The sequence below is a fragment of the Lytechinus pictus genome, chromosome 19 (genome assembly GCF_037042905.1).
Source record: "Lytechinus pictus isolate F3 Inbred chromosome 19, Lp3.0, whole genome shotgun sequence".
In the NCBI taxonomy this organism is placed as follows: Eukaryota; Metazoa; Echinodermata; class Echinoidea; order Temnopleuroida; family Toxopneustidae; genus Lytechinus; species Lytechinus pictus.
The window spans coordinates 6,617,181-6,639,366 of record NC_087263.1 but is presented as its reverse complement, the minus strand read 5'-3'; the positions used below and the strand labels follow the sequence as shown (position 1 = coordinate 6,639,366).

Sequence of the window (22,186 nt, the reverse complement as noted above, 5' to 3'; positions counted from 1 at the left end):
GTGAGTATTTTGTTGATTTGATTATTTATTTATTCATTTACTTAAATATTTATTTATTTTTCTTTTTTATTTCACTTTGTGTCAAGGTTAAAAAATATCGCATTTGTAAAACACAACCTATCCACTAAGATATAAATATTAAACAACACGTTTGCAATAAATAAAATGAATCTCGTACATGTACTTCCAATGAAAATGCAATCATATTATAAAAATCATTAGTTAAATTGAATTAATCAAATGAACAAAGATGCAATTCTTGATCATTCATCAATAGTTTTGTCAGAAACGATGAAATGTCAATATTGATAATTAGAAAATATAACAATTTTGCGTGTTTATATTAACAATAATCAAAATAAGCGGAAACCGGGGCGTCTGTACTTTTGATATTAATCTAAGGTGTTTAATTTGAAAATTGATTTTTGAAATGCCGACATTCGATCAGTAGCAAATAAGATTCTTTTTACACAGCTGTTTCCCACATAATAGCGAAATAATCTACAAATGTATTTTTATTTTTGAGAAAAATTAGTAAGAAATCAAACATGAAAATAAACAAGTTTTAATTGCTTTCCCAGATGTCTAACAGTGTTATTTAATTTGCTGGATGGATTGATTTATAGTAAAGGTAATATATGTTGGACGAGCTCTTGTCCCCTGAGACAGTTTTGTGAACCTTTTGCTTGAAGAGGGAAGAACAGACATAGGTATCAAACGAAGAAAAGTAAGTATTTATCTGCGTAATAGTTTTTATCATTGATAAACTTTTATTTGCAATTTTCTTTTATTGCTGTATTCCTATCAATTTTATATAGGCCCCCTAAAAAGATAAAAGGTTTCAAACTGGTAACTTTATCATGCTTCCCCTACATTGCAGCGCTTTATTAATTAAATACTTTTTATGTAATAATGTCTATAAACAAAGTATCTACAACTTATTTATCCTTATATCTAAGGATGTCAGTAATTATCTTCCGTTAAGCATTTATCTTATAATTGGAATATGTAATATTTTCTAAATTGCCTGTTGTTCCTTATTCATCCCATCTAACGTTTTGTTGAAATGGACTTAATATTAATATCTCAGTCAAATTTGCTCTACGGCAGCAGCAAAGCTAGTCGAAAACAGCCTTTTTATTCATTTTTATTCAAATACCTATATCATGATATGACCTACATTGTTAAAAAACCTGATTTTACAGGGAAAAAAATCAGATTTTGCAGAAAACAATAACATAATCATTCTGTAAATTCACAAAACAGAAATTTTCTGCACTTTAACAGAACAGGTCTGTTTAAAAAGGGGAAAAGGGTGTTTTATTTAAGGAAATTTGCCATGTTCCATACACCAAATACCAATTTCCTGTAATGTTACATGATCATGATGATATAATGTAAGATTACGCAATCTGGTAAGATTACAGGTGTTCTCGAGACTCTGCTGCAGGAACTTCTTTTATTTTAAGGACAAATGTTCTAACAGTGTATATGAAGCTCTTACAAACAAATGTTAAAATAGCTGTTTTTCGACTCGCCGTACGGCCACATAAAACCAAATGAGACTGAGGTGTAAGGGTTGTTAGGATCCAGCCGCGGTTCACTACCCTTCCGTCTTATAGAGAATGATCATCATGTTCATAGCAGTGCACATGGCTTTGCTTAGTGGAGATCATTTTTTATTTCGAAATTCGGTGTGTGAAATTCTGATGATTCTTAAGGCCACCGCTTACCTTACGACTGTTCGCGATCCAAGTTTGGAACAAATCGCATTTTGTTCATTTTCTGAAGATGTGAATTGAACATATCATTTTATTTGAGGTTAAAATTAATTGAAAGAATAATATTATAACCATTTTGAAAGATTGCAAGCCTTTATTTTGGAGCAAAGGCCAAATTAGTTTCAAATCGTAGCCAATCGTACGACTGCTATGACGTCATTACGACTAGATATTAAATTCGCTTTTATTCTAAGAAGGATGATAACATAGTCACAGATTTGATCATAGGTATTCGTACGATGATTTAGAACATTACACAGTAAGATATTCCAAGTCTCAATATTAGCATCAAATTATACTACATTTTATTCTGAAATCGGGTCGCAGACCAGTCGTAAGGTGTGCGGTCGTCTTTAGATATCTCCGTGTTCATGATACTATTGATTTTGTATTTCAATTTTTTTCAATGAGAGAGAGAGAGAGAGAGAGAAACTGAAACGAGGGGGGCAAAAATGTTCAAGAATACATGGAATTGAGAGAGCGAGGCGATAGAGTTGAATGTAAAACTTTTAAAACGTTAAGCATATCACTCTATTGTTTAGAATTTTGAATAAGTTATTTTGAATCTTAAACAATTTATTAAGAATTCTAAGCAATTTGTTGAAAAAAGTTTACACAGTATCTAAACAGTTTAAAAAGAAGTTCAAAAGTGTAAACAACTAGTTAAAGTGGTGGGCTTAAACAACGTGCTTAATTTGTATGTAACCAAGGGGATTTGGCATCGCGTCTCCATAGCTTTCATCTCCACCATTGTCATCATCATCCTCATCCCATCGTCTCCCTCTTCTGAACTGATATTTTTGTATAAAAATGTAGCCTTTCTGCCAAACAAATTTATTAATCAGTTTAATGAGCTCGAATCAGGCCCGGGGGTTGTCATTTGTTTCCAAGCAATCTGCTTATGATGGCAATTTTTCTCCTGCCAATTGTAAATGTTGTAAGATTTTTTTAAAATAGATAATAATGTGTGTGTGTGGGGGTGTTGAATGATATTTTAAGTACACTTTATCTATGATTAATGCCAAAATTGGTAAAGAATAATATGTTTGTTATGTTATGAAAAATGTTTTATACGAATGATATGAATGTATGCAGAAGAGAACAATAAATCACATCACATCAAATCAGTAAACTAATCCAGAATGTGAGTCATGATAACTTCGAATGTTTTTATCTCCCCGATGCAGCCATTCCGAGTCAAATTTGACTTCGCAAAACTTGCTGACGTTGAAATATACATTTTCTGAAATTCCCGAATTTCTATTTACAGCATGGTTTATATCACGATGAGGGCTTTGGTAGTATTTCTGGTATCTGCACTCGTAGTAACTGTGATCGCAGATTCAAGTTCCGAATCCAACTCTGGGAGTGGAAGTCGGAGTGGGAGTTGGAGTGGTAAGATAAGTTGAAATGCATTATAAATAAGATTAATTATGCATTGATTCTACTCAGTAAGAACTGATTATATTCATTTGTGTTATAATGATTATCACCATCATTGCAAACAGTCTTTATTTAATAACGATAATAATGATTCTAATAACCAAAAAATTATAATAATTTTGATGGTGATAATAATGCGCCTCGGAATAGATTATTTCTAAATAGATGGCGCATTGCCTATTACTATTACCATAATAATAATGATAATAAAAATAATGATAACAATAAAAAATATCAACACTAATAATGATAATAGACCTTACATATAATCATTTTTCAGTAATCACCGGGGCCAACTAGTTTATAATATACACACATCAATTATACAATGTCTATTATTTGGCCAAAATGTGATTCAGTTCATTGAACGATTCTGATAGTCGGTAACAATTAAAATACAGTTACAATTAATATTTCAAAGCGATCTATTGTATGTCTCTGGTATGACGTGAACGATTTGGTCGGCATTAAGGGCATGACTGATTACATTTCCATAAGTTCATCATGCCATCCTTTTTTCTTTTATAAAAATACCATGGCACTGCAATTGCATGTGAAGTGTTACATAATTAGATTACCCGCCTCTTGCCCCCTCCCCCCAAAGAAAAAAAAATAGAATAGAATAAATGTATAAGAAACAAAACGAAATAAACTAAAATAAAAAATAAAAACAATAAAACAATAATCAAAATAATCAAATTCAGAAATAATGTTGCATGAGCAGAAGAGCGAGGAAGAATCGGTTCCTTCCAAGAAAATTGTACATTGTGTGGGTAATATATAGACCTATGTGATATTGTATAATCAAAATAAAATGAATAACATCAATGACATTCGGGGGCGGCACCGGGGGCAGGGTGTTTGTCTCTCTTGTGATTTTTTTTCAAGTAGTTAAGACGGGGAATGATATGGAGGAAATGGGAAGCAAATAAAAAAAAGAAGAGTATAAAAGGAAATCGTGTTACTCTATCATACCCCCATATTTACACTGATGAAATTATGACGCCTTGTTAACAACTTCACATGACGCCCCCACCAAAATATCCCGACGCCGCCCCTGATGCCATTTCATTTAATTTTCTTAAATTTACCATTTTTAAATCAGGTAAGCGACGGAGGCGAACTACCAGAGCGCCAACGACGACTCAGCCTGCCACTGTCATAACCACTGGATTAAAACCTACAACTATCCAGGCCATGGCGACAACTAGCTCGACGCAAACATGTATGAAACCTCCGTAGTTTGGATAGCTATACAGCGCGTCCCCCCAAAATGTACCTCTGATATGCGGCTAAATTACCTCATAAAATAAAAATTATTTTCAATGAAATGTATGGATTTAGGAAGCTCACATCATGTTCTAACTTCTATAAACATTTCATTGGTCTCGCTTCAGTGGTTTTGAATACACAGTCTATTATGTAACAGTGGTGCTTATCAGCCCATTCCAAGTTTGCATGTATGCAGCACTGCTGTGTGTTCTGCACTTTCTATCGTATCAACCCCCTTTGAACATTCTGACCAAGGAATTCCCTGATCTGACCAGGGAAATCTCCATGATCTAACCAGGCTCATCACATCACAACCATGAACATGATCAGAAGGGCAAAAACAATATTTGACAGTCCATTTCGTGTTTGATAACAGATGCACAATGATTAGGACAACAGGTCATGTCTGTTTCATGCCTAATTCATGCTTAATACTACATTTTTGTTCTTATTATTTTTTTCAGTTAATAAGCTACTGTGGTTAAGTTAATCCAATGTAACTGTCAAATGTCAAATATTTCTCTGGTAAAGTTCCTTTTCGCAAAGGGTAATTAACTTGTGGATTACCCTTTATTTTTCAGCTTATTTTACTCATCCATCATTCACATTTTCTTTCCAAGATGGTGCACTGATCCCCCTTATCAATCATCAAACAATCATAATTTTTATGTTTCTTATCCTTCTGAACATGCCAAAGTTTATGATTTGATGAGCCTAGATATGATAAGGGAAATGTCCCTGCTCAGATCCTGGATGTAAAAATTGGGGTTGATATGCCATAGACAATGCAGAAATGCATCAATGCTGCAAACTTGAAATAAGCTAAAATGCACCACTGTTACATAACAGCGTGAGCATTCAAAATTTTCATAGAAGTTAGATCACGAGATGAGCTTTCTACTAATGAACATTTATTTGAGAATACTACCACATTTTATAATTAATTCAGCCGTATGTCAGAGGGACATTTTTTTGGGGACGCGCTGTATAGTTTTCTGTCTGTATGCTTTGTAGTTATATTGCCACTTCAATTGGGTGGACATGATTTACATAGTACTCTGCAAGCCGGGGACCTACTGCTTTCCTTTTAATCTTTAAGACGTTTCAGGCTGAAAATGATTAAATCTACATAAATGGAATGCAATCCATTGAGTAAAACGCTGATGATTTCATCAAAATCCGATAACAAATTACGAAGTTATTGAATTTCATAGTTTAACAATATTTTTAAACAGTTATTTGCACGCAGTAATGATTATTCATTAAGTTGGAGGATGATGTCATGTCCCCACTTCCTTTCGTTATTTATATATATAAAAAAAAATCATAATTATTTGATATTTTCATACGTGTGTACGAAATGTCTCTCTTGTAACGGAATAAGTAACAGAAACGAACATCTTATTCATAAAAGCAGTTTTCAATTCATTTTTATTTATTCTTGATGGACAAAATTTGAAATGAAAATGATTGTATTCAGAAGTATATGTGGGAGGTAAGACACCATCAAATTGCTTATTATTGTTTCACAGAAATAATGTAACTCATTCTTTACAATTTTTATGACATTACTGTTGTTTCATGTCTGATTTTGATGAAGTTTTAGTGTTCCTTTGCCTGATTTTTACCCTGCCTGATCGAATCAGATTATTTTCAGCTTGGAGTCTATGTTGATAACAATATTATAAAATTAAATATTCATGCAAGCGAAAATATCGGGTTATACATAAATTTGCAAGCCATTTTTGGTTGCAGCTTAGATTCTTTAATTTATTTAGAAAATTTTAAGAAGTCTAGTTAACAACAACGAATGATGTTCTCTTATAACTGAATTATTTAAATATGATGTTAATTCTTTCGTTTGAAATAATCAAAGCATTACGCCTAGTTAGGCGAACCTTTCTTTACGTTGCCGTATGATGCAACTATCTATATATAAAAATATGATTATTGGTGATAAATTATAAATAAGTATATTGTCTGTTTTATTATTGGTTTTGTTTTCAGTTACAACTCCATCAGCATGTGTTCAGACCTGCATTGATATGTGTTCAACGACCACATTCGCAGCAACTACAACGATTCCAAATGAGGCAACAACCAAGCTGTCGACGGATGTCCAGTCTCAAACTACTCAAGGGGCTACAACTAACACACCGACAGCTGGTAGTTTGGTTACACAACTACCGACTGAAAGTCCTACAGAACTGCCAACGCAGGCTGGAACAACAACAATTCTTCCAACTGAGGGGACATCAAGCCCGTCACCAGAAGCAACAAGTGCGAACCCAACCGAATCCACATCCGAGTCTACGACAAAATCATTAACCAGTGATGCAACGCCAGCAACAACTCAGGTAGCAACTGCTACTCCTACTCAAGCAACAACCAATGCTCCTACTCAACCAACAACAAATGCTCCCACTCAAGTAGCAACCAATGCTCCTACTCAAGCAACAACCAATGCTCCTACTCAAGCAACAACCAATGCTCCCACTCAAGCAACAACCAATGCTCCTACTCAAGCAACAACCAATGCTCCTACTCAAGCATCAACCAATGCTCCTACTCAAGCAACAACCAATGCTCCTACTCAAGCAACAAGCAATGCTGCTACTCAAGCAACAACCAATGCTCCAACTCAAGCAACAACCAATGCTCCTACTCAAGCAACAACAAATGCTCCCACTCAAGCATCAACCAATGCTCCCACTCAAGCAACAACTAATGCTGCTACTCAAGCATCAACCAATGCTCCCACTCAAGCAACAACCAATGCTCCTACTCAAGCATCAACCAATGCTCCCACTCAAGCAACAACCAATGCTGCTACTCAAGCAATAACCAATGCTCCTACTCAGGCAACAACAAATGCTCCCACTCAAGTAACAACCAATGCTCCCACTCAAGCAACAACCAATGCTCCTACTCAAGCAACAACCAATGCTCCTACTCAAGCATCAACCAATGCTCCCACTCAAGCAACAACCAATGCTCCTACTCAAGCAACGAGCAATGCTGCTACTCAAGCAACAACCAATGCTCCAACTCAAGGAACAACCAATGCTCCCACTCAGGCAACAACTAATTCTCCAACTCAAGCAACAACCAATGCTGCTACTCAAGCAACAACCAATGCTCCTACTCAAGCAACAACAAATGCTCCTACTCAAGCATCAACCAATGCTCCTACTCAAGCAACAACTAATGCTGCTACTCAAGCATCAACCAATGCTCCCACTCAAGCATCAACCAATGCTCCTACTCAAGCAACTACCATTGCTCCAACTCAAGCAACAACTTCAAATGTCATTTCCATTACACCTCTGACTGACATTGTAACAAATGCAGCTGTTATAACGACGACTGCTCCTGTGGAATTAACGACCATTGCCGAGACTACTGAGACGAAATTATCAACAAAGGCCCCTCAAGAGACAACAACATCTGTTCTCACACAAGCCTCAACAAACGCCCCCACTCAAGCAACAACCAATGCTCCTACTCAAGCAACAACAAATGCTGCTACTCAAGCAACAAGCAATGCTCCTACTCAAGCAACAAGCAATGCTGCTACTCAAGCAACAACCAATGCTCCAACTCAAGGAACAACCAATGCTCCCACTCAGGCAACAACCAATTCTCCAACTCAAGCAACAACCAATGCTCCCACCCAAGCAACAACCAGTGTTCCTACTCAAGCAACAACCAATGCTGCTACTCAAGCCTCATCAAACGCTCCTACTCAAGCAACAACCAATGCTCCCACTCAAGCCTCAACAAACGCTCCTACCCAACCAACAACCAATGCTGCTACTCAAGCAACAACCAATGCTGCTACTCAGGTCTCAACAAACGCTCCTACTCAAGCAACAACAAATGCTCCTACTCAAGCAACAAGCAATGCTGCTACTCAAGCATCAACCAATGTTCCTACTCAAACCTCAACAAATGCTCCTACTCAAGCAATAACCAATGCTCCCACTCAAGCAACAACCAATACTCCTACTCAAGCAACAACCAATGCTCCTACTCAAGCAACAACAAATGCTCCTACTCAAGCATCAACCAATGTTCCTACTCAAACCTCAACAAATGCTCCTACTCAAGCAATAACCAATGCTCCCACTCAAGCAACAACCAATGCTCCTACTCAAGCAACAACAAATGCTCCTACTCAAGCAACAAGCAATGCTGCTACTCAAGCAACAACCAATGCTCCAACTCAAGGAACAACCAATGCTCCCACTCAGGCAACAACTAATTCTCCAACTCAAGTAACAACCAATGCTCCTACTCAAGCAACAACCAATGCTCCTACTCAAGCAACAACAATTGCTCCAACTCAAGCAACAACTTCAAATGTCATTTCCATTACACCTCTGACTGACATTGTAACAAATGCAGCTGTCGTAACGACGACTGTTCCTGTGGAATTAACGACCATTGTCGAGACTACTGAGACGAAATCATCAACAAAGGCCCCTCAAGAGACAACAACATCCGTTCTCACCCAAGCAACAACCAATGCCCCTACACAGGCAACTACCAATGCTCCTACCCAAGCATCAACTAATGCTCCTACTCAAGCAACAACCAATGCTCCCACTCAAGCCTCAACAAACGCCCCCACTCAAGCAACAACTAATGCTCCTACTCAAGCAACAACAAATGCTGCTACTCAAGCAACAACAAGTGCTCCTACTCAAGCAAATACCAATGCTCCCATCCAAGCAACAACCAATGCTCCTACTCAAGCAACAACCAATGCTCCTACTCAAGCATCAACCAATGCTCCCACTCAAGCAACAACCAATGCTCCTACCCAACAAACAACCAATGCTGCTACTCAAGCAACAACCAACGCTGCTACTCAAGTCTCAACAAATGCTCCTACTCGAGCAACAACCAATGCTCCCACTCAAGCAACAACAAATGCTCCTACTCAAGCAACAACCAATGCCCCTACACAGGCAACTACCAATGCTCCTACTCAAGCAACAACCAATGCTCCCACTCAAGAAACAACCAATGCTCCTACTCAAGCAACAACAAATGCTCCTACTCAAGCAACAACTAATGCTCCTACACAGGCAACTACCAATGCTCCTACTCAAGCATCAACCAATGCACCCACTCAATCAACAACAAATGCTCCTACTCAGGCAACCACTAATGCTCCAACACAGGCAACTACCAATGCTCCTACTCAACCAACAACCAATGCTGCTACTCAAGCAACAACCAATGCTGCTACTCAAGTCTCAACAAATGCTCCTACTCAAGCAACAACCAATGCTCCTACTCAATCCTCAACAAACGCCCTCACTCAAGCAACAACCAATGCTCCTACTCAATCATCAACCAATGCACCCACTCAAGCAACAACAAATGCTCCCACTCAAGCAACAACAAATGCTCCTACTCAAGCAACAACCAATGCTCCCACTCAAGCAACAACCAATACTCCCACTCAAGCAACAACCAATGCTCCTACTCAAGCAACAACCAATGCTCCTACTCAAGCAACAACAAATGCTCCTACTCAAGCAACAAGCAATGCTGCTACTCAAGCAACAACCAATGCTCCAACTCAAGGAACAACCAATGCTCCCACTCAGGCAACAACTAATTCTCCAACTCAAGCAACAACCAATGCTGCTACTCAAGTCTCAACAAGTGCTCCTACTCAAGCAACAACCAATGCTCCTACTCAAGCCTCAACAAACGCCCCCACTCAAGCAACAACCAATGCTCCTACTCAAGCAACAACCAATGCTCCCACTCAAGCAACAACCAATGCTCCTGCTCAAGCAACAACCAATGCTCCTACTCAAGCCTCAACAAACGCCCTCACTCAAGCAACAACCAATGCTCCCACTCAAGCAACAACCAATGCTCCCACTCAAGCAACAACCAATGCTCCCACTCAAGCAACAACCAATGCTCCTACTCAAGCAACAACCAATGCTCCCACCCAAGCAACTACCAATGCCCCTACTGAGGCAACCACTAATACTCCAACCGAAGTAGTGACCACAGCAGTTCGAACTCAACCCATTACAACCACCCCCGTTGTTTCAACCAGCAGCACAACAGTTGCACCAATCGCCGTTATAGAGGCATGCGAAACGTCATGCTCCCCTAACCAGGCACTTGAGACCTGTCGTCAAATCTTCGATGCTTTTGACATGACTCTCTCTGCCTTGTTCTGTGATGGCCTAGCTTCTGCCGCAGCAAGTGTCATCTGCACGGCATGCGCTCTCAGCAATATCATTTAATTCACTAAGACGATGGCGGTACCAAGATAGAAGGGACCATATAAAAAAAAAGATGATTCTCCAGTTAGAACATTGCTCCCTACCAGTTGCAAGCCCGCCCACCGCCTTCCAAAATACAAACACCCATGATTGCATTCATGTTATGTCCCTTGAATTATGATTTAGTTTTTGTTTTTCCCCGCGTCCACCTCATTTATTTCCGTTTACTCCGCATTTTAAACTTCAGCTTGGTGCCGCCACACAGTCTTTCCTATATTTTCTTTGCTTCGGTTACTCCCTCTATAGAAATAATGAATGAAAATATATAAAATAGGAGACTAATATATTTGAGGATTGAGATTATGAAAGTAAACGGATGTGCCTGCCGGTAAATAATAATAGTGGTAATAATGATAATTTTGAAGAAAAAAAAATCCATGAATGCCTAAATGGCAAGTACTTGACCGTGGCCTTATTACTTTTACTCAATACAATACGATGGAGATATCTTGAATAGCTGTCCCATTCAATATTTGTTTCTTTCATTCTTTGTACATGGTCTAATTCGGCGCCGAATAGCTTTATTTTCCTATGTTAATGTATTTTTTCACAAGAACTTGTTCAGTCATTGATTAATGAATAATCATCAATTATTATGAGTAAAATGACACTGCCCTTATGTTGAAGTTATATTTTGTTATCATTTTATTTTAATTGTAATATCAATATATATATGATGGTGATAACAATGATGTTACCGCTATCACCGCCATCATTATCATGATTATCATTATCGCAACCACCTTAATAAAGTGTAAGACAAAATGCATAATACATAAAATTAGTCTTCGAGAGAAGGCATAGGTTTGAAAATAATAAGAAAAAGAGAGAAGGGGGTGGGACAAACATATAGTAAGAAAGTGAGAGACAGAGAGAGAGAGAGAGAGGTTGCATGTGTGTGTGTAAGGCGGGAACTTGTCCGGGGAAAGGATGGCCATAAACCATAATTTCCAGTGAGAGAGGGGATTGAAGAGACGCTGAAGCGAAATGTAAAATTATATATATATATATATTTGAATGCAAAGGCAAAAAGAAATACGAGCATTGCCATGATCATTTCATCGACATCGGATAATAATAGGCCTACAATAAATTTATGAAATATTTATGTCACACTTTTTTGTTTGCAAAAACCAGTGAAAAACACATCATTTGGGATTGATAGGACTATAATGCAAAAATGGTAATTGATGACGTCAAACAATCCCAACTTCGTTTAAAGGCAAGAAATCGTCACGTAAGATAAATCCAAACGGCATGGTTGATCTTCACAGCAATCAATTGCTGTTGAATTAATGAAAATTCGTCAAATCCATTAAATCATTCACACTTTGCCACAGTTTCCAACAACTCTCCTGCACATTTCCTTGTACTTCTGGAGTGGGTCAATCGGTAACCCCTTGACCTTTGCCCTTTCATCCCATTGTCTCATTTGAAGGATGAGGTCATGGTGTGGGGACGCCTCAAAGGATGCCGCTTCATCAGCATCCATGGGGCCGCCTTGGTGTACAAGCGTCATCTTACTTGCTTCAGACAGTTCTAGAGTGAAAAAAAAACCCAGGTACAATGGCAAAGTTTGAAGATGAATATTTTGATGCACACAATGACAGCCTTCCGATTTTACATAAGGTTTAAAATGTCGTAACATTTACAGGAATGGTAAGACCCACCTATTTGTTTTTTAAATATACGGCGTCATGGACGTTCAGGCCTTCACTATATTTGTCATTTTGCCTCCGACGAAGATTCTGCTAGGATCGAAAGCTTAGGCCCCTTTTGACTTTCTATATTTGTTTTCCACATTATAATTTTTTGGCAAGGAAGAAACATTCAATTAAACGCAGATTGTACTTCGTATGAAGTAATATTTCAAATTTACTTGTTACATCAGAAAGTATAGATGGCCCTACTTTATATAGAATACACAACAGGACGTTTCCATGACGTTTACTATAAGAGAATCCGAAGGGGTCTTAGCAGCATATGCGCTTATGGTTTCATTCCTTTCCGCATTTTTATTCTGCTTTATTTCTCTTCCATTCAACCTTCAATTAATTTTATTTTGTTGAAGGCTTCATAATAAAAAAAAGTTTAATAAAACATACAAATATAAAAAAACAAACTGGGATGTTAAAAACGTGACATTCATAGTTTTACCACAATAATTTTGCTAAAGTCAATAGACAATTCTATCAAATTCGTACGTTTTCTATATTTTTCGTTTTTGTAAACCAAGTATCTTTTGGCGTCCACGTGACCTCTGACCAGCTTGCAAACTGTTTCCGGAAGACCGAGGTCGAGCAGGAACCTCTATCCCAAGATCTCATGATTCGCTGCTCCCAAAGCAACCCCGCCTGTTTCCATGCGAGATGAGCCTTGCTCCATGCCAACGAGATGCCCAATGTCGTGTAGCAGCGCACCTAATATGACCTTTAAATGTAAAGTTTGATAATAATTGGATTAGTAAACAAATAAGTATAAAGAGCTTTATTCGAATAACAAGTCGGCCATCAATGCTACCACTACATTATGGCAAAGTCTAGGAAAAACGGTGCAATATAAACCGACTGAGAGCTATTTCATTTGCAATTTAATGCAAGGTCATGGAATCATCAAGCTATACTAAAACAGCAAAAATAACAATAATAGCAAATTCGAATAATTTCATTTGAAAAACATCACAACTTTGCACCGAACCTCTGATCATGCAGTTAAACACGAGCTCGGCTAATGGTACATGTATGTAGCAATTAAATGTACAAATAATTAAAATTTCAAATTTGTAACCAATAACACAAATACCACTGGACATTCATGTTTTTCATTAGATTATGGACCTATTTTAAGCCAGGACTTTTGTGTGTAATTGTGATACTCCATGATAAAATTCCGTTCCCCCCTCTCTCTATCTCTCTCAAAAAAGATGATGGTGTTACCGGTGCATATATGACGTCACGAAATCAAATATTGAATATCAGTAGCTATATTTTTCATTTTTCTTGTCAAACCGTCATCAATATCTCATATTCTGCTGACGGTATAGGGTCTACGCCTGCAGAATAATTAGCAATTCTGTTTGTTAAATAAAATGTAGACTTTGTACTGTTCTAAACCATACAGACAACAAGTGACTATATAATATAAAAACTCGCTTACCTCCTCCCCGTAACCACCCTTCTCTGCCTGCATAGCACATTGGATCATGTGTTCAGTCTGCGAAACCGGCTCCCCTATGTAATCTTCACTGCCGTGGTCATCGAACAGCCTGAAGATTCGGTCGACTACAGATTCAACGTCCACATTTCCCGCCATAATCGAAATGCGTAAGCATGTAACTATAAGGACAATCCACGTATGATAGGCCTTTATTCGGGTAGGCCCAAAACGAGTGACATTTACCCGGATATCTTAGGAAATGATCTGCTTTGTATCAAAGTCTATCGCTAAGTCCAATGAAACATAAAAATAAAAAAAGTCTATCGCTAAGCTAATATCTTGAGATCAATGACACTATCTGGTTCCTGATTCGCCTGATAAATAGCTACGGTTAACCATGGACCTAGGTCCATAGGATCGATGCACAAACAAGACAAAATGGGACACAATTTATGTTTTCAGACCATATTTCTAAATGCTTGGTTTACAGGTCGCTGCACGCGATGAATAAGACTACCACGCACTGTTCCATCTTTTTACCTTTCGAGAATAGAAAGTCCCGATTTAGCATGGAAACCATCAATATGCCATCTATGCCAGCTACAGAGGCTTAATGCGTGAAACATTCTGATGGGGTAAGCCATGGCGATATGGGTCAACATTTTAGAGCGGAGCGATCACGGCGATCGAGCACACATCGAGCGAAATTCTATGTATATTTTGCAATATACACTATCAATATAAATATAGGGTCCTAATGTATACTTATATCTTCACACTGCTTATTGCAAAATCAGATTGCAAACGGACTGTGAAGTTTGCGCTGGTGTTTACATGACAAAATGTGTTCTTGCACATTTTAGAGCGACGTTTACCCGGGGGGGGGGGGGCACTCGACCAAAAAAGTGGTAGGGGTGTGCCGCGGGCGAGACAAAAAACGGGGGCCTTGGAGCGGGCGAATTGTAAAAAGGAGGGTCCTCGGAACGGGCTTCGAAACTACAAATGTTTGTGAAAACGGGGGTCCTTGGAACGGGTCGCCTGCGTGCGAGTGCGTATGCATCCCTATGGAACGTGCATGCAGCTAGCCCGGCGGCGCGACTGACGGGCGCGCTAGCGCAGAGGCGATGGTCGGACAGCGAGCTGCGGCCGCTTTTCACCAAAATTGCGACCGGAACGGCGTACCGGAAAATATGCGAAGCCCTGGAGCGGATTTTTTTCCTTCTTTTTTCTCGAGAAGAAGAAAATGCTATGCTTTGGAGCGGCTTTCTTTGTTCTTTTTCTCAATAAGACAAAAATGCTATGCCTCGGAACGGAAATTTGAGTGTAAAAATGGGGGTCCCCTCCGCGGCACATACCCACTATGCATTATATACTGAGTGCCCCCCCCTGTTGGTCATCTTCCGTTCAGCCCTCTTATTCACTGTACTTTGAAACAACAACACCAACAACAGCAAATCGGTTGTTTTAATATGTTTGTCTAGTGCAAGAGCACCTTTTTGGGGTGAAATTTTTCTCGAATTCAGCTTAAAAGCATGTCATCAACACAATCCAGGTAAATTGCTGGCCTTAAACACAATTTTCATGGTTGAGCTGTCTTCTATGGCAAGCGTTTCTATCTAATGAGAAGGCGATTGGTATTACAATGGCCTAGTGCAATGAACTGATATTGCGTAATGCATTTAACATAATTTTAATCACTATATTAAACCCCTAACAAGGAGGAGTCTAGACACACTACACGATGTATTGCTCACAATATTTGACCCGTTGCATAACAAAAAAAAAACCTAAATTGACAGAATATCAGTTTTTGTATTCATTAAATTATTTTTTCTATTTTTGATGAATGATAGTTGCGCTTACTCTGCTCATCCATGGATTTGCTTTACTTCCCTTCTTTCAGATAATAATCAAGATTTTACGTTTGGTTTGATAATTTCGATATTTGTGATTAAATTCCATATTACATTTGCATATTCGTTTGTTATTCAATATAGTTGCTCTATATTCAACTGTACAAATTGTAATACTCAAAGGTACTATGAATAGACTTCAAATTGCTTACCATGCTAACAGTAATATTTTATTGGACTATGAAATAAATGATGAAAAAAAAAACGGTCAACATCCACATATATTCAGGAAGCTATAATGACCCATATGATTATGAACCAATTTTTCTTGACATATGGGGTGTTTTTCCTCTCGTGTGATACATGAATCGGGTTTTTTATTGCACGAAACAATATTAAGAAAAATATCATTTTCATATTGATTAATCGATACAGAACTACAGCATTCCTTTAATCTCTCACATTTTATCCCGATTAGACTGTTATTTTCATAGTGACCGATTTGACTGAAATAGAATAAGAATAACACATTTCTTAATTTTTTTTTGCATTTAATCTTTAAACATCAATATGCAAAACGATTCACAATTGAAATAAACCAATTAAAATCAAACAACACGTTCAGAAGTATTGTATATTAAAGAAAATATTCAAAAGTTCTAAAATCCTTGATGCAACTTTCGTTGGAGGTAAAAGCTGAATATTTTGCATTATTCTCCTTACAAAATAAAAATATTTACAATCTAATCATTATGAAATGCAAGTTTTTAATGGCAACATTTAATTACAATCAAATCAATCTATCACTACCAGTAATCTACCATCAGTCTCCCTATAGCATAGCTATAGCTAAATGCAAGAAATATAAAGAGAAAGAGAGTAAAAGAAAGAGAGAGAGAGAGAGAGAGAAGGGGGTCAGGTAATAGATGTACAAATTAAACAAAGTTTACGACCAACAAGAATACATTCTATTACTACAATTGCACACATCAACTTCATATAAAGAATAATAAATTGAGAAATATACAATATATTACACATACATGTACATAAGGATGGCGTTAATGAAGCTACAATAATATATGTTTTCCCCATTATCTACATTTCTTTTAATCATTATTATTTCTTCCTCTTTGCAATGCAACCATAACAGGTAACCCATCCCCCAAAACAACATGAAATTGAGCATGTTCTGTCAATAAAGGGAATTAGATTTCGGGTATCATCTAACATAACAAAATCTAATAATTATATAACTAATATTGGAGTTGGCGTGTATTTATCTAATTAGAAATTTTAAATTCTTATAAGTTACTTTAACCAAGAATTAAAATTGGTTAATCAGGAAATTGTTCAGTATTTTGCTTAAAGTGTTTTCACCTCTTGCTCCACAGTCATACTGCTGGACTAATGTATTAACGTTTGCGCTTGACTTTGCACCGTTTCAAGTCACAGCTCCATCGATCAAGGCATAAACTGTGCACGAAATTACGACGAAAGAGCTTATTTGTAGCTGCATATATAAAGGGATTTATAGTCGAGTTACTCCAAACAAATGAACTTGTGACTTCCCATGTTAAGTCGGTGACGCAGTCGGTTCCACAGATTGCGTACATGAAAGTGGACACTTGGCTAGGTAACCAACAGATCAAAAAACAACCCACGAGGATGCTCAGGACGATCGCAGCTCTGCGATGCTTTGCAAAACTTCTTTCTTCTGTATTCGGCACAACTGCGATTCGACCACTGACTGGTTTGTCTTCTGGGAGCCGGATATGTTGGACAGTTGTACGAAAACTAGAAGTTGATGGGCCTGGTTCTGAACACTCGGCAACGTTCATATCCCTGAGAGGACTGTTTCCTTGACCTTCCGATGAGCCCATTCCTTCTTGACTGACCCCGGTAGATTGTGTTGCTTGGTTGGATTTGTTTGAGGGAGGACTCTGCCCTACGACACCCCTCGATCTACGTTTGATGTTAGCATACACCGCAAGATTGAAAAATATCAGAACTGAAAACGGTATGAAGAATGAGATCACGTTCTGGAGCATTGTCCCCGAGAAACTAACCGCAAACCCCATCTCACAGTTGTCAGTATAATCTATCTTGTTTTCTCCTGCTATAGAATCCCATGCAAACGCAAGGATGAAGTACCAGATGAATGTAGCTGCCCAAACGCAGCCAAGTATGACACCAATTCTTTTCTTGGTCTGGAAAGTCTGGTACCTCATACCCATCGTCAGAAGACAGTAGCGGTCCCAGCTTATCAGGACCATTGTCCAGACGGATATGAGGACAACCGAGTAGTCTAACACCAACCAAAGCTTGCAGAAGATCTCGCCAAGTATCCATTGGTCCTTTATGAGCCATGATAGGTTGATCGTCCAGACCAGAGCTCCTACTATGATATCAGTCATTGCGAGGTTAAGGATGAAGATGTTTGCCACGCTCGCCCGTATGCGTTTGTCCCGGATGTAAGCAAGGATGACAAAAAGGTTTCCAATGAACGTCACGACACTGAAGATGGAAACAACCATTGGAACAATGGCAAGCCACGTTGAAGAGAATGGATACTCGTAGGTGTACGAAGAGAAATAGCTTGATGAGTAATCGAAAGTGTGGTCCGAAGAAAGGCTGTCGTTGTAATCGGAGGAGTAACTGTCCACAGACTCGGAGATGGCACTCCCGTTTCCCGCTACTGCCGAGCCACTTGAACTACTAAAAACCATGGTTGGTTTAGGTGCGTACTTCTCTGGACAATCGTTCAAATTGGCATCTAAATGGTTGATTCAACCTTGCTAAGCATATATTTAGCGTGTCCACGCTCAGAAACCAGTCATTATGCAACAAAACAAAGTCTACGATTCAAAGGCATTTAATTTGTTATTAATTGTAATTACATCGATTCATTATCTTAATAGAAGGCAAATCTTGCGGTTATTTCTGTACCAATTACCATCATACTTAGCTAACCATGCAAACACATGCACTGGGGAGTTTCCGGAAAGCATTTAAGTGTTTCAACTTGAGTATAGCAGCTATATATATATATATTTTGCAATACCCTTGAATTGTCGAAATTCAAGTTATTCCTTATTTTAATTTATGATTCAAGCACTACACAATTATGGGAAGAGTGAAGTAGTTTCGATGCATTGGTCTCCAAATCCAAGTTCGTAATTAAAAGTGTTGCCATTGGATGTCAGGCTGGTACGAAGTCTTCTTGACGTCTCTAGATCAACGTTAAGGTCGGGGGTGGGGGGGGGGGTAAAGAAAGAATGGTAAAATTGTCATGATTATGTGTAAAACAAACAAACAACGGAAACATTTAATTTTGACAACAATTTTCAGAATAGGGTTCACGCAAGCGGGGCTCGCCCCCTACTGTTTTATTATTCACAGTTTGTCATTGTTATTATTATTACTATTTCTTTGTATGAAATTGCGCATGGTAAATTTTTTTTCCTGTATAATAGCACCGTTTGACACACTCTCTTTACTGCATCCTGAACAAGGCGAGGGCTTCATGTCGAAGGTTCCATGGTATATTCCGTTTCTAATGTACAATATGAGAGTACGTTGAAGCACTATTCAGCACATACTGTATTATGAACCAGCTTGGAGCATATGCCACCTCATTGTTTTAATATAGCTTGAAGAAATGCAAATTTCAAACAAATCTTCAAGATTCACTTAGGCTATCAATAAGAAAATCGATATTAATCATGAGCAAGAAAAGACCCGACCGTCCCCCAAACGGCAGCAATGTCTTCCCAGCAAACAACGCCAAATGCAGTTTCACAAGCAATCAATAATATAATTATTCAATAAATCTTCTATTGCGTAATACATAACGTAGTTCCGACGGGGAAGAAGTTGAACCGCTTAGAATTTTCCACACTAGTGACAATTCTTGTAGATATTTCAAAGCACAAGGGTTCCGATACTAACAGTGATTCAGAAAATATATATATATACATAACTGGGGAAGCCGCGGTTGTTTAATTTCGTCGAGAATAAAGCAATGACCTTTATCCAAGCAACATTATTTTTACGCTTTTTCGAGTTAGTATGAAGAATGTATTATTGTTTGGATTTAAAGACCGCACGCACTTTCGAAAGATATAGCGCTAGCTCATAAAACAGTTGTCTTGTGTATTCCATAAACAAAATAAAACCAAATAAAAAATAATAATAATGTCAATAATTAAAACAATCTAAAGATCGACCTAAGTGTACATTAATAATTACAATCAAATTGCACTAACATTGTGTTTTGTATCACCCTCTAGTAAAAGATTTATATACACCTAAAGGGGCTACCCTTGGTAAATAAGAACTATTATCATTGTTATTATTATCATTATTATTTTTTTGTTTATTATCATGAATATTAAAGTCATTATTAACATTATTATTATCATCATTTTCATTGTTAGTATTAATATTATTATCATGCTAGCTTATAACTGTTTCTATGTTTTTAGGGAGAAGAGGATCCAAGACAGGGTGAAAGATTTGAAATATTACCTTACACATTATAACGTTTTAAACACCCTAACTTACCTCTGCCAGCACGTGCAGCTTCGGGAGACACCAGGGTTGTATTTATACAGCTTCAACAGTTCGTGGTATTCAACGAATGATTAAAACAAAAACTAGCCACTGTAACAGGGAATTCTATTTTCCTTAGACAGGTTGGAAGATAAAAAAGTTTATCAGTAAAAAGTGAAATTTTCACCTCCTCCTAGTCTGTTGAAGCACCCATTCCCAGGTTGCATCCGAACTTTGGTGTCAACCTGACAAATGCCCATGAGTTTTATCAGCGTCATGTCAAACGCACCAGGTTAATATTGCTCATGAAGATAGCGCTTTGCGCGCGAAAATTATTGATAGCAATATGGGAGGGGCTTGTATGGATGAAAGGAACCTTTGGCTGACCAATCGATTCCAAAGCCATCTCGTGCTATATTCAACTCTTGGATTTTCTGAATTTTAACTTCAGTCAACTCCTTTTGATCTTTTCAAAGGTCATATTCTTCATTCTAAAGGTGTTTATTCATGTATGTATACCACATCAAGGTGGGTTTTTGGTTAGTTGAGAAAAACTATAGTTAAGGGCAAGGTATCTACGTTGAGATCAAATGTTAAGTTGAATAAGAGCTTGAGCCCCTTAAAAGCTTATTTCATAGCATCGGTTTCATTTTATTATGGTGCGTACAAAGAAAGAATGGAGCAATATGCCTATATCCACTTTAATCCGATTAACCCTATATTGCCACAAGGCATATTATCTTAAAACGCAAACAGGACCAAAACCTAAGAAATTGTTGAGATGCAAGGTTCCTTATTCCTCTATCATTATTCATATTTGATTTATTATTAAAGTTTTGAAGTTCATCGGGGTTTTTTTTCTTAGATTTCGAACATCTCCATGTAAGGCTTCATTTTAAGAATAATCTCTCATCTCATTTTGCATTGATAGTGACGGAAATTCGACTTGGAATGAAATTTATTGTATTCACTGATTTCCAACCATAACCGACTCAGAAAACTTTGTTCTCTATGGAGGGATGCATGCACGTTGTTGTATTTATCAAATGACTATTCTCTATTCGAATCGCAAGTAAGAATAATTTTTAATTGGATAAGAGACAGTATAAAGGGTCATGGGTAGGTAACTAAATTATAATGCCAAATGCCAGAATTAAGCAATGTTCAATTCAATTCATTTTGTTTGCGTCCGGAAAATTATGGATATAAATGGGTATGTGTGTGTCAGCTCATTTAACATGTAGAAATTCGGAGAGAACGAATAACTGGTGACATCTGGGGAGCGTTTCATGAAAGTTGTCAGCACTGACAAGTTGGCTTTCTCCGACAGTTACCATAGTAACAGTCAGAGGCAAATGCTCACAGCCAATCAAAACCAAGGATTTCACTGAAATTGTCAGCACCGACAATTTAGTCAGTGCTGAAAACTTTCATGAAACACCCCCAGATGTTTACGCTTTCAACGCAAACGACTCAGTGTGTGTGTGTGTGTATGTGTGCTTATGAGGGAGGGGTTGCTAATGCAAACGTGGGTTTAATTACAATATTCGTTACTTGTGTGTTTTTATCATTTCTTATTTATATGACTTTAATCTAGTATTTAATAAAGATCTGTCACACACTTTTTATTCGTCTTGGAATTTCTCTCTCTCTCCTTTTTTCAATTCAAGAATAATCCGTTTTTATGCGACGCATCAAAACAACCAGGATTTATGAGTCGTTTGTATATTGCCGAATATATTTTTGCTTCACCCGAGCATCCAATAAAGCCTTCAGTTGAAAAAAAGAAAACAGGAAATTATCGAGT

At 37.7% G+C, this 22,186-nt stretch overlaps 3 protein-coding genes across 3 annotated transcripts; 1 reads left to right on the top strand and 2 right to left on the bottom strand.

Annotated features, from left to right (window-relative positions):
- The first annotated feature begins 647 nt into the window (after positions 1 to 647).
- Positions 648 to 11,587, top strand: LOC129282649 (mucin-2-like). Its single transcript, XM_064114001.1, has 4 exons — positions 648 to 727; positions 3,052 to 3,176; positions 4,330 to 4,449; positions 6,504 to 11,587. Exons 2-4 carry the CDS (start codon positions 3,053 to 3,055, stop codon positions 10,775 to 10,777), a joined length of 4,518 nt encoding a protein of 1,505 aa, XP_063970071.1. The 5' UTR covers positions 648 to 727; position 3,052; the 3' UTR covers positions 10,778 to 11,587.
- Positions 11,569 to 14,250, bottom strand: LOC129282553 (2-amino-1-hydroxyethylphosphonate dioxygenase (glycine-forming)-like). The gene is given in 3 exon segments (XM_054918440.2): positions 11,569 to 12,355; positions 13,021 to 13,246; positions 13,973 to 14,250. Coding segments are annotated over 3 exon segments (597 nt in total). The 5' UTR covers positions 14,129 to 14,250; the 3' UTR covers positions 11,569 to 12,140.
- A 2,122-nt stretch (positions 14,251 to 16,372) lies between these two features.
- On the bottom strand, positions 16,373 to 20,649 carry LOC129282648 (muscarinic acetylcholine receptor M3-like). The gene is made up of 2 exons (XM_054918526.2): positions 20,392 to 20,649; positions 16,373 to 19,057 (listed from the first exon to the last, which is right to left on the bottom strand). The coding sequence occupies exon 2, from the start codon at positions 18,552 to 18,554 to the stop codon at positions 17,241 to 17,243; it is 1,314 nt and encodes a 437-aa protein (XP_054774501.2). The 5' UTR covers positions 18,555 to 19,057; positions 20,392 to 20,649; the 3' UTR covers positions 16,373 to 17,240.
- Between the last annotated feature and the right edge of the window lie 1,537 nt (positions 20,650 to 22,186).